Consider the following 12,840-nt stretch of genomic DNA (forward strand, 5'->3'; position numbering starts at 1 on the left):
TGTGTGTGTGTGTGTGTGTGTGTGTGTATTGGGGGGGGGGGGGGTGTTCCTCTAAAAACAATTCATCGACCAGACACCCTGTGGAAAAGTGTCCACACTCTGTTTGTCAGCAACGGACGCAAACGCCAAAAGAAAAGACGGTTTCAAAGGAGAGTGTAATTACTGGCCAGGCCCATAAACTCATTTAGGCCAGACGTCTAGCCATTTCTATAGCTTTATTGGACCACGTTTCTTCCTGCTTTAAAGTAATTATTCCTATAAGTTGGACAATAAATTGGAAATCCGCCGCAACACCTCTCCCAGTCGTAAACACTTTATTACTTTTTGTTCTACTTTTCAAATCCAGTGTTTTAAAAAGGGTGAAACTTTACATACAGTATGTAACCTCCTTTAGAATTAAAAACAGATTCATTTTGTTGGCTGCAATTGAACAAAATTAGGCTGTTTAGAAACTGACTGTTGGGTTATATTTTGACTTGTATTATTTGCCTGCAAGACATTATTCTGGAGTCAAGCAGACTTTGTATAAACAAGGCCTCAAGGAATCCTTTTTGGATTTAAAGAAACCGGAAAAAATAGCCCACAATATACTAACCAGCAACAAGCAGAAAAAAATGTCAATTAAAGGGAAAATTCTTAATATATTTATTGACGTTTCAGATTAAAATGAGGATGTGCCCCCCCCAACAAAAAAAGGTAGCACCAGCTAATTTTGGCGAATTAAAACCCCTCAACAATTAACGAGTCACAGTCTGCACGTGTGTGTTCTGACACAGACAGCAATCAGAGCAGTTCAGCTGTGAAAATGCTTTCATATATATATATATATATATATATATATATATATATATATATATATATATATAAACACAACTTCAGATTCTTTACAACTATAAAAGCAATACACATAGGCACGTTTCTTACTGTGTGAGAGAGGGGGTGGTAGGGTAAGAGGGGGTGTAAGGGAGAGTGAGGGGGGTGCTTGACAAAATCTGAGAAACTGCATGAATAATCCCAAGTTTGTTTGTTTGTGTAAAATTGTAAAGCAGAATAGCAGACTAATTCCTGCACACGTGATGCTCGTTTGGCCAAGAACGTAATGACACAAACACTTAATATGTACTCAAAAAAAAAAAAAAAAAAAAAAAAAAAAAAGAAAAAAAGGGGTTACCGAGGTTCCTACCAAAATAAATGTAACTGTTCAAATGGCTTCCTTGGTACAAACATGAAATGAATATGTGAAGTAGTGGCAACAGCAGCAGCAGCAGCAGACTCATAGCTGCTCCTTGCCGCTCCTCTCTCTGTTCATCTTCTTCATTTTCATCCTCCGGTTCTGGAACCAGATCTTCACTTGTCTCTCGGTTAAACTGAGTATGCGGGCGACCTCATAGCGCCGGTCTCTTGTCAAATACATGTTATAAAGGAACTCCTTCTCCAGCTCTAAAGTCTGATATTTTGTGTACGGGCACCGCTTCTTTCTCGTTGAGCGCGCGTGGATCCAGTTTGCTGCGGGGTTGTCTGGTGAAAAAAAGACAAGGGGGACACGCGTGAAGTGAAGACACATGTGATGAGCATGTTGTTGAAACTTAACGTTAATGGCTTTTTTATTTTAGTAAATGGGTTTCCTAAATGAGGGTTCGGGGGGAATGGGGGGGGGACTGGTGTGGGTGCATGGAATCAAAAGCAAAATGGGAAACGTGGTTTATTTTGACAGACAATGACTATTACCATTACATGTTTGCACAAACAGATGAAAGTAAACGAGGCCTAAATCTGTCCCACAGCTAAAATGTTATCGAAAAGGATCAATGTGTATCTATTTTGGGTGTCCCGTGACATTAAAAAAAAGTTTAGGATCCCCTGTAATAACCCTTGTAGGGCGGGTTTTTCCCCTTCTCGAGCCGCGGTATAGTCCGAGACACTTTTATAGGTTAGTAAAAGCTCCAGTTTTACACACCCAGCTCATGCAGTTCTTAGGGTTGTAAATCAGGACTACGGCTATTTCGTTTACTTACTTGGGTCAAGTTGTTGTTGTTTCTCCTCTTTGGGCTCGCTGTGGCTCGAAAGCTCACTTCCACTGTGCTCTTTGGTCGCTTTTTCTGGACACTCCGATACTCCACACGCGAATTCGCCGGCGAGCTGCTGCTGCTGCTGTTGTTGTTGTTGGTGGTGGTGCTGCGGCCGAGCTTCTGTCTCCAACGCGTCGCCCTCAGTGACTTTCGTCGACAAGACTTCGGGCTTTGTCCCGTACGGCCGACCGCTCGAGTGAAATCCGGCGAACGAAACGTGGTTGGAGAGGGGGTCCATCCAGGAGCGGACGCCGACATATCTGCCGTCCGAGGCGGTCAGATGGGATTGGTGGTGGTGGTGATGGTGGTGGACGTACGGATGATAAATCCCCTGCGGGTGAACCGAGGACCAGGACGACGAGAATACGGCGGACTTTGGTGCAAAATTGCAAGAGGAGAAGTCTGCGTTGTCCCCAGCACCTGACGGCCTCGGGGTCACCGTGTGTGGAGCCTGAATAAAGCGAGCACCGTACACATCCTCCGGCTCCTGCCCCATTATAGCGTCCACATAGCAGTTACTGAGAGTGCCACTGGAAGACATTTTTGATCTCTTCCTACTCATATAATAAGGGTAGCACTGTTACGGGAAGCTTCTCTCTATGAACAATCATAGTATTTTTGCTGGCCTGCATCTACAGGGATTGGTTACATGGATCACGTGGTCATATTTACCAATACAGCGAGTAAATCAATCCTGCCCTTGCTCTCGCTTCTTTTTTTTCTCGTCAGGTTTAATTTAGCTTTTCATTTCACAAATAATAAAAAGCCCCGTCAGATGTGACTGGAGGGAGAAAACAATCGCTCAAATAAATGCTAACGATTTTTTTTCCCTGTTTCTCATAAGCTTGTGGCTGCAGGATGTTGCAACCACACAAAAAAGGAATAAGACACTTTCCCCTTCTCTCTCACACACACACAGTTCACCAAGACCGATTCCTTGCATCTTAATGTTTGAGCAAACTCTTATAATATCGTCCTGATACCCTAAATGCTAGTAAAATGCTTTATAGACTTACGGAGTCCTCGTAAAATAGATGTAATAACATGTTGTAAAATAACAGACGCCATTTCCGTTCACAATGCGCCGAATCCATTGTTAATATTCGGTGAGGAAACATATTTTCTGGGGTTGGTTTAATTTTTAAAGTTAAGCAGGAAACGGCAGTTGTGAAATTATTGTATTCATTCAAAGGGAGAGCAATAATGTCTTTATGTATCAATAAATGTTTTATGAGGTGCGTGTGATTATACATGCCGTCAATAAAAAAAGAGACTTGGAGAAGCTAAGTCCATCTGTGTATTGCTGTATGAAAGGTGTAATTTAAAAGTTATATAACCTCATCTCTATACCTTCTTTTTAAGTTTAAGTGGATTTTATTTTTTTGCATGTTATGAGGCAGAATGTGTTGACCTTCAGAGCAGGAAAAAAAGAAACTTTTCCAGAGAATCAGTCCAGATCTGGGTCAGATCTTCAGACCCTTGATCAGCAACTTTATGCTACTTCATCACAAATAATGAGAAAATATGAGGTTATTACTCTGGACAATGAACAGAAATAACGCAACGTGGCTGCTGAGGCCTGTGTCGCCCGCAAGGAAGCCAGAGCTGATTCTTGCCTGTGAATTTGCGCTTGAACATAACTCAGCCCCCCCACCCCACCCCGACCTCTGATAGTCCCTGCAAGTTTAGTTACATACAGGCCTGCAAATAAAAGCAACAGCATGTTTATTTGATTACACGACCCCCGCCTATTTGCGCCTCTCTGCGCCTCTCTGCTGCACTCTTCTTCTTATGCACAGAAACAGATTGGAGATGAACGGCAGCAAAGACTGGAACATTTCTGCTGTCTTACTTAAACCATTTTCACGATTTCTTCTTGCTTCTGTTTATGCCTAATTTCATAAATATCAGTTCGTCGTTTTGTCTCAAGGGAGGTGGAATATTTTTTAAAGCATGTAATGACAGACTGATTGTTTTATTCTAACATGTATAAACTGCATGTGATAGCAGCCCGCAAAAAAAATAATAAATAAATAAAAAAAATGTTGAGCTTGGAGGCACATGAAGTTAGAGCACAACTGTAAACATCCAAAGAAATTTGAGAAATGTATTGGCAACATTTCTGGAATACGAGTTCTTCTTTTTCCACTAAAGTACATAAGGCTCGTTTAGAAAATGTATATTTCTTGCCTTTTCTTCTCTCCTAATAACCGTTTTACGCACAAATAGTGCATCAAAGCAAATGAGAGCAGATTTCGCCACTGACGCAGCAAATTACTGAGAAATGAGACAATCACAGACCAGAGGATTTGGCAGCATAAACACAAAGAAAACAAGCTTATTTGACAATCTATTTATTGCAAGATACATGCCACAAACATGCAGTAAATTCACAGATTAACATTGTTTAGCGCCACTTTAAAAGGCTCATAGAAACATTTCACTATTGAGCAAATGGCTTGCACTTACTGTAAAACAAATGTTGCACTCTACGACAATTAAATGTGCTTTCATGACAGAAATAAAAGTCACATCTTTCCACACAGCTCGCCGCCCCGACACAATAGAGCATCCATGTCTACTGGCGGAGGGAAGGAATCTACTTCTCCAATAATTTAAGACCATAAAGTGTTACCCTGTGATTAAATAAAACAAATTACACGACGCTACACAAAGTACTAAAAATGGCACATATAGTCACAGTTTCGTTGAAATTGAAGATAAACGTCCAATGCCACTAAAGCATCAAACTGAGTATGAGAGAAATAAAAAAAAACAAAAGATAGCTATAACCTACTGGTAACATGCAAGGCTCACGAAAAAGTGAGATTTGAGGTCAGTTCACGGATGCGGTTTTCCCTGTTCATTTTCTTCAGTTTCATCCTGCGGTTCTGAAACCAGATCTTGACCTGCCTGTCGGTCAGGTTGACGCTCCTGCTGATCTCTAGGCGGCGCTCTCGGGTCAGATACATATTGAACAGAAACTCCTTCTCCAACTCCAAGGTCTGGTGCTTTGTGTAGGGGCATCTTTTCTTTCTCCCACTTTTTGCTGTCAACCAGTTGCTTGTCGGCGTGTCACTCTTACAGTCTGCAAAGAGTCAAACCAGAGACGCGGTTTAGCTGCAGCGTGCTTCAGCATTGAACCAAGTCTCACCTGCTGCTTTAAATTTCACCTCTGGGAAATAACACACAGCATAAAGGCTTTCCCAGAATAAATAATATCCAGGAGGATGTTATTAGTCACGTACATGCCATCACTAATAAAAGAGAAATGAAATGAAATCCCAGCTGACCAAACCGTGCACCAGGAATACATCTTTACACAGCTTTAAAACATGATCAAACAATGGATTAATTTCCTAAGATATTAAATGCATTAACGTGTAATTAATGTAATCTTTGATTAAACTGTCAAAATTATCAATTTCAAATTGAATTTCAGATACACTGACTGTTCAGTTGCAAGGCTCCAGGTAAAGATACAGACTGAAGTGTTACAGCTACAGCTGCAAATGCACGACTTTTTGAAAATCCTTGAGTGATTTAATTTAGAATTTATGACACAAATGCGGCAAACGGATGGTAGCATTATCAGGTAAGTTAACGCTGAATTTTCAGATCCAGAAAACTATGCGGTATGTATGAATATAAAGCAAGACCTTGTGAAAAATGCATAAATAAAACTATCTATCTGAATTTAAATATGTGAGGGAGAGGAGACTCACTGTCTACATGCTGCATGGTAAAACCCATTCTCTACTGCCTATCACTGCAACCTGAGAAAGACTCTCATTAAACATTACGACTTTAGGGTTGTTTGTGTTTTATACTTGGTTTTATGATGCTGGAGCCTTCTCAGCACAGCGCCACAAGATAAAAGCTTTCATTGTAGCCAACCCACCTTTCCCTTCCTTCTGTTGCAGCTCAGGACTAGACACAGAGGCTTCCATGGAGCAGCTTTTCTCCTCAGAGCTGGACTTGGGATCCGGACTTTCCGCGGGAACCGGGGTCCTCGAGGTGTCAGGGTCTTGCCCGACGTCCTCGCTTTTCTTTTCAACCTCTGCGAAATTAGAGGACGACGACTGCGGCGGTTTCGGGGTGACCCGGCTGAGTTGCATCAGCGTTGGGTTTGGACTCGTCGGCTCATGGCAGTAATTATCCTGGTGCTTCCCGTTCGCATAAGTTTGGCTCAGTCTGAAATAGCCCGGAACCGGGATCTCGGGACCATCGACTGGACAGGATTCGGGAATAACATTGGAATATGCGGGGACTTCTGTCAGGCTGACTTTTTGCACTCTCTTATCGGAGTACATGCAGCAGTTACTCTCTTCTTTTATGCTCTGTGAAAATGAACAGTTTGTCATCGGACTGGACGGCTCTATTCTGCAGGGTCTATTCGGATCAGTCCAGTTATCTATTTGAGGTATGTAAGAGTGGACATTCATGCCCATATTTTGGTGGTTGACCTCCCCTCGTTTGCCGAAAGACGGCAGGAGTCCACAGGTTTGCATTCCGTAAGTTCCCATTTCAGAGCCAGACGGCATGTACATGTTGCTGTTGGAGTAAAAGCTGTCCGTCCTGCAAGCACCAATTAAAGAGTCCACTAAAAATGTGTTTGCCGCAGGAGAGCTACTGGGGAAGGACATTTTTTGGGGTTAAGTTCTTTAGAGGAGAGAGATGTCCTTTGTAAGCTGACATATCTATAGGAAAAACAATCTCCGTGTAAGTCAGGATGCCTCCCGACCACATGACAAGCCCACCAATGAGATTTGAAAATGGCCTTGAGACGCAGCCTCCTCTCTCCTGCACACACGCTCGCACTGCGGATGCAGACGTGGTCAACAGCGACACCTACAACACGGACTTGAAATTGGTTCACAGACTCGTGCAGACAACGGGGACATCGCGGGACTTTACACAGGCTGGTTCAATAACACCGAGGCAATTACATTTTTTAAAAAAAAGAAGAATGAAATTACGCTAAGAGACTGTTACACCGTCATTTGGACCTCACCTGTTCAACAGCAGAGGCTCAGTGAAGTGGTTTTTAAAGTTGTAAAACACCAAAAGGGTAAAGCCTATGTCTCTTTGTGTGAGAGACTGAAGGTGTATGTATGTATGTATGTGTGAGTGTGTGTGTGTGTGTGTGTGTGTGTGTGTGTGTGTGTGTGTGTGTGTGTGTGTGTGTGTGAGTGTGTGTAAAATGCTGCCTACATGCCGCATAGGCGACAACTGCAGACTATTTGAAAGAATGTAACCACCTCTACTGAATCTAATGTTTTTTTATTCATATGAACCACTCACATGACTCCAAGCCCACCAACTACAGAGAGCGCATTAACTGTATTTGCATAGATTTTACCGTCTCGACTATCTTTGACTTAAAAACTGGAAACAAAAGAATAACGATGCCACAATATAAATCCCTACACTGTTCCTCTATTTTTAATTCTCTGCTTATATGCACTGGATTTTGCTGATTTTTGTTTTGCTCAGCCGCAAAAGGGACAACGACCTTTTACATTTGCTGCAAAGATGTAAGCTTGAAAATAAGCAACTTGGACTTGTTAAATGTGACTCCACCGTTCACGAACTTCAACGAATCAGCCACTCGAAGGTCGGTGTGCATGAAGGTCAACAACATAGTTTTGTAAAGCTTCACTGTTATGAAATAAAGTCCAGTTAATCCAAATAGAAAATTGTCCTTTATTATTTGCACACACACACTCCATAAAGCACAATATCGTTGTTTGCATTTTGTCACAAGTGTATTTTCGACGTTCAAATGTAAAGTTCAAAAATAAGAGTGTGCTGAAGGTGTCGGTGGAGCTCTACACACACACACACACAGTCTGGGGGAGGGCTCCATTGTGTTTTTTGTCTGCAAGGAAGGCAAATGTGTGCGAGATAAAGACTGTGCTTGCTAAAGTGAGAGGGGGATAAAAAATAAAGACTGTAACCTGTGCCTGAAAATATCCACCGACTTAAAAAAAAAAAACTAAATGATCATAAAATTTATTTAAAAAAAAGAGACATCAGGCCACAATTATTGTCAATGATTCTACAGGTCTGTACACAGAAAACAAAACACAATAAGTGCAGCTTGAAATAATTCTCTTTGGTATTAATGCGACAAGTTTCAAATAATCATACAACGAGTGTGAGAGGATGTGTAGACATCATACTGGTTGTTTTCAAGGCTCTTAGATATTAATAGTTTTATATAAACGTGTGAAGAATCCGAATCATCTCAGCATCACACAGAACAAAACACAGGCCTGTTTAATGTTCTCATTTTGATCAAGGAATAGCTTCAGAAAAATCGTACCATATTCGCTTATTTTAAAAACTAAATTTAATTAAGACATCTGACAACACGGACATCATTTTTTTTGTAATAATGTTTCTAATAATGACAACTCGTAAGAGATAACGTTGGGCTTTTTTGCACATCATGTGAAGTAGCTACTAGACAAAAACATTAAATATGGGTATAAATTCTTCATGTATAATCAACTATTCATACACGCAAAAAAATATGCACAAGTACGATAGTGATATGCCGCCGTAACAAACATCGTAAAAATGGGAAAATTGGTCTACGGGTTTAATAATAATAATAATAATAATGCCAGGAGATATACTGATATAGAACATATAGACAGAGCATATAAAAATACAACATATAGGCTGATGGTAGAAATACTTTTTTTTTTTTTTTTTTTTTTTTTTTTAAAAAAGGACATTGACATCGTTGTAGTCTCAGGCAGAAGTGAAGCTTAAATCTGCAACAATGCCCTCTGCCCTTCTGTGGAGTAACTCTGCTTTTATATATTTTACAGCAAATAGCCTGCATAAGTTACAGACGCAGATAAAAGACAATCTAATAACATTTATAAAGCTGCAAAATGAAATTAAATAAAAAAGAAACACAAAGCATATTTGTGTCAATAATGCTCCACGATACCGTAATATCTAGAGGCTATAGAGACAGATTAAGACTGTGAGGCCTTCAGGTAAAAGATCGAAGTCATAAAGGTTCAGATGACAAAAGACACGGAGCAGAATTCCTTTTCTTTTGTTTACCTTGTCCTTTCAAAAACACTTGAACATGACTTGCAAATGTAAAAAAGAAATTGCCATCTAGAAGATGCCACACAGGATCTGCATCAGTTATACTGCAGGAAACTGGGTGAAAAAATAATGTGTGTTACAATTAGCTGTTAATGTTTTCCGATCTCCAGAGGAAATGCAGACTTTTGAACAGTTTGATATAGAAACCAGGCGCTTTGGGGCCTTTTTTTGAAAAGGAAAATTAAAAATAAATAAATTCTGATGAAAACACTACATAATTAGGGCTAATGAGCGCAGTTGGGACTGAAATACAACACTAAATAAAAACTGTGCTGAACGGATTGTTCCTCCACAGACTGATTTTCACGCAGGGTAGATGTTAAATTTGGCTCAACTCTACATTCCCACTTGAAGTGAAAGCAGCAAGTCTGCCCTCATGTGGATACAGCGAGAATCAAAGTGAAATACCCCACACAGTTGGTAATGTAATTTCACTGTAGGACATGATGACAACCCCAATTAAACGCTTAATGAAACCTCAGCTCTCTAACAGTCTTTTTGGGAAATTACTGTAGATGTGATACATCACAAATAAAATAAGCATTAATCCCCATTGCATTGTTTTCATAAAGCTCGCTGAAACAAGGCGAGTTATTGTTGCTGCATGGACCTAAAATTAAAATAATCCACTTGCATCACATGAATTATCGATAAAGCGAGTGTTTGTGTGGAATGGCAGCATTTGCATAGTCTGTCTCCTCTTCTAGAGCCAGCCTGGGGTCTTAACAGTGGAAGTATACAAGGACAGAGACGTTTCACCTGCGTTGATTAAAGAGGAAAATGCGCCATTTTCGCCAGTATTCACAAATCTGCGTCCTCTGCAGCAGATTCAGATCCGTCAAAACCACATTCTGCCTATTTTGAACACCAGACAAGCAGATAAACTTGAAAAATTACTTATCCTTTCAGATGGCGGTCTTTGTTAGAATATCTCCCATTGGTCCTCAGTTAACACTGGTAACATTTCATGCGCCTCAAGATGTCAAAGGGAGCTAAATATGGACGGGATGCGCAGAAATCTCTTGAATTCTCCAAACATTTGTAGCCTGAAGTGAAACTACTTTGAGACAGGAAAGAGAGTCAGTCCTCTTGTGGTCTGGGGGTTGGGACACCAAAGTCCAATAGCCCCCTATTTAGACATTTACAGCTACTTTTATTATACTGTCTAGACGGTTCAAGGTTTAGTAAACAATCCAGTGTTTGAAAGCAAAGGAAATAACGGGACTATACAAGCCAGCAAGCGCCAAACTTCTCCACTGATGAAAATTTCCCCTAATCTTTTTTATAGGACTTGGTTGAGTTCATGTGACAGATTTCGTGACTATGATAGGCAACAACATTAGTCGTGTCTACTTTATTTCACACCACAACGTACATATTACATGCGTTTTTATAAATGCACATACACAAGGAAGAAGCCTACATATAGTTTATATAAATAATTTCAAAGCACAGCCCGCACTTCGCTGTAATATTTGTTGCCGATAACGAGAAAATATACGAACACAAATAAATAAATGCAAGAACTGTATGCAAAAAATACGGCATCTTGTTTTTTTTTTGTTTTTTTTCTTAAATGCCAGATTTCTGTAAATATAAACTGAACAGGGTGAATAGGGTTCAAATATGCAGAGGGGAGCAGTCTTTGTAACGTGTGTGTGTGTGTGTGTGTGTGTACACCTATTTTACTTACTCCTCTCTCTCTCTCTCTCTCTCTCTCTCTCTCTCTGTGTGTGTGTGTGTGTGTGTCACTACGTCAGATATCAGAATAAAGGATTCCCAGTGAAATACTGTAGGCGGTCGCGGTTGAGCTTTTTCTCTTTCATTCTTCTATTCTGAAACCAAATCTTCACCTGTCGATCTGACAGGTTTAACATCCTGGACAGTTGCAGTCGCTTCTCTTTGTTAATGTACACGTTGAAGAAAAACTCTCGTTCAAGTTCTCGGATCTGGTATTTGGAGTAAGGGCATCTCTTCTTCCTGGACTTGGTTGATGAACCTGCACAACGAAAAACACATAAATAAATAAGGAAAATAAAGAAAATGATCACACAATTGAAGATTGAGTCACAATATTTTAACTAAAGTCCAGTTAACAAGTTGACAGATCCATTTGTTCATTTGTGCACAAAGGCCACCCCCCACCCCCCCGTCTCTCTCTCTCACACACACACCACAACAACAACACAGGAATTAGCATTAAAATAAACTTAGACTGCACTGGATTTAAAGCACTCTGGAGAAAGTGTTGCATCACAGCCTATGTTCCCTAAATATATTATTATATCTGCTTATAATAAACTTTAATAACACGATTCCTAATTTTCTTCAGTTCACTATCAATACAAATCAATTTCAGCTTCCACGTATTGTTACTAGACACCAGGCAACCTTTAAACTATGGTTACTTGACTGTTTCCCATTGTAAATACCTTTACAACCGTAAAGTAAATCTTATTGGGATATAAAAGCTTTTGCATGCTTATAAAGCGGCACATAACCCTGGACGGCCACTGTGGTGGACATAGTGCATGCCTAGACACTCTGTTGTCTAAAGTGAACACCTTATGGCCAAGACAAAGAGGAAAATACTTACTCTGTTGGTTGTTCTTGTCGCCGCAGTTGGAGGATGAGTCCTCGTCCACGCTCCCGGTCGGGTCAGCTTTGTGCTGCTCGAGTTTGGTTAAAGCCTGATTGTTATTTCCAGCAGCAGCAGCAGCAGCAGCACCTCCGGCAGCAGCAGAGTCTGTCTTTTGTTTGGGGTGCTCCGCGTTGGGCTTGTCCGAGTTAGGAGGGTCGAGAAACTGGTCGAAGCCCTGGGGAAGAACCCCATTACGGCCGACACCGGTGAAGAAATTGCACGGCGAGCTCGTCCCACCGCGGTGCCCGTACAAGGATTCGTTTTTGAATAACACATCCGCCCTGCCGCCGGAGGACTGGATCAAGTCCCGGTGCATTATCTCGTCCGTTGAGTAGTAAGACGCGTAATTGCCCCTGTAGTGCCATTTGCTGGGATGATCCAGTCCATAATCCCTGAAAGCGACTTCTCGAACAGGTTGGACTTGGGCTATGTTGGGAGAATAGGGGAAATTAATCTGACACGAAGTGGTCTGCGGTAAAAAGGAGGAGACTGATGTAAAATCGGGCGTCGAAACGTAATAAGTGCAGCTCGGCAAATACATATTTGACGCACAGCTGCGATCATCGTATTCCGTCATATCTCTTCTTCCCTTTCCCTCTTTGCAAGAGAGGAAAGGAATTGGCAGCTTGACTGTGTTAAACTTTGTCCATCTATAGCACCACAGGCGCGTGGAAAGACCCCGCCAGGAAGAAAAAATCGGAAACGTAGGCAGACCTGCAATACATCTTGATCGATTCTTGAGGTAATTGTGTCATGTGATCCAGCTAAGAAATTACCATACATCAATATCAGTCATTAAAAACTGTCCGGAGAAACTCATGTGAGCGCATGCAAGAGACTTCATTGGCTCCCTGGCTGCAGAGGAAACTCCTCTCCAGCCTTCCTTGCCCTATAGCTCACGAAAAGAGAGATTTGTGGAGCCACAGCTGGAATATTTAATTTAAAGCTTTTACAGCAGCACCATGTCCATCGTGTAATGACATTTAATGGCAGCCG

At 41.1% G+C, this 12,840-nt stretch overlaps 3 protein-coding genes across 3 annotated transcripts; all 3 read right to left on the reverse strand.

Moving 5' to 3' along the window:
* Nucleotides 1–297: 297 nt before the first annotated feature.
* On the reverse strand, nucleotides 298–3,347 carry hoxd9a (homeobox D9a). The gene is made up of 2 exons (XM_018675787.2): nucleotides 2,016–3,347; nucleotides 298–1,518 (listed from the first exon to the last, which is right to left on the reverse strand). Exons 1-2 carry the CDS (start codon nucleotides 2,629–2,631, stop codon nucleotides 1,274–1,276), a joined length of 861 nt encoding a protein of 286 aa, XP_018531303.1. The 5' UTR covers nucleotides 2,632–3,347; the 3' UTR covers nucleotides 298–1,273.
* A 1,060-nt stretch (nucleotides 3,348–4,407) lies between these two features.
* hoxd10a (homeobox D10a) lies at nucleotides 4,408–7,746 on the reverse strand. The gene is made up of 2 exons (XM_018675786.2): nucleotides 5,971–7,746; nucleotides 4,408–5,157 (listed from the first exon to the last, which is right to left on the reverse strand). The coding sequence occupies exons 1-2, from the start codon at nucleotides 6,713–6,715 to the stop codon at nucleotides 4,883–4,885; spliced, it is 1,020 nt and encodes a 339-aa protein (XP_018531302.1). The 5' UTR covers nucleotides 6,716–7,746; the 3' UTR covers nucleotides 4,408–4,882.
* Nucleotides 7,747–7,755: 9 nt separating this feature from the next.
* On the reverse strand, nucleotides 7,756–12,583 carry hoxd11a (homeobox D11a). The gene is made up of 2 exons (XM_018675790.2): nucleotides 11,800–12,583; nucleotides 7,756–11,202 (listed from the first exon to the last, which is right to left on the reverse strand). The coding sequence occupies exons 1-2, from the start codon at nucleotides 12,419–12,421 to the stop codon at nucleotides 10,967–10,969; spliced, it is 858 nt and encodes a 285-aa protein (XP_018531306.1). The 5' UTR covers nucleotides 12,422–12,583; the 3' UTR covers nucleotides 7,756–10,966.
* Nucleotides 12,584–12,840: the final 257 nt, after the last annotated feature.

Source organism: Lates calcarifer, linkage group LG1 (genome assembly GCF_001640805.2).
Source record: "Lates calcarifer isolate ASB-BC8 linkage group LG1, TLL_Latcal_v3, whole genome shotgun sequence".
Taxonomy (NCBI): domain Eukaryota; kingdom Metazoa; phylum Chordata; class Actinopteri; family Centropomidae; genus Lates; species Lates calcarifer.

What these genes read in the sequence shown, in the direction of transcription:
- hoxd9a (XM_018675787.2), bottom strand. Translation starts at nt 2,631, where the DNA reads ATGAGTAGGAAGAGATCAAAAATGTCTTCCAGTGGCACTCTCAGTAAC. An exon ending in ACAACAACAACTTGACCCAA is followed by an intron (nt 1,519 to 2,015) that starts GTAAGTAAACGA and finishes TTTTTTCACCAG; the next exon opens with ACAACCCCGCAGCAAACTGG.
- hoxd10a (XM_018675786.2), bottom strand. Translation starts at nt 6,715, where the DNA reads ATGTCCTTCCCCAGTAGCTCTCCTGCGGCAAACACATTTTTAGTGGAC. An exon ending in GCAACAGAAGGAAGGGAAAG is followed by an intron (nt 5,158 to 5,970) that starts GTGGGTTGGCTA and finishes GACTCTTTGCAG; the next exon opens with ACTGTAAGAGTGACACGCCG.
- hoxd11a (XM_018675790.2), bottom strand. Translation starts at nt 12,421, where the DNA reads ATGACGGAATACGATGATCGCAGCTGTGCGTCAAATATGTATTTGCCG. An exon ending in CGACAAGAACAACCAACAGA is followed by an intron (nt 11,203 to 11,799) that starts GTAAGTATTTTC and finishes TTCGTTGTGCAG; the next exon opens with GTTCATCAACCAAGTCCAGG.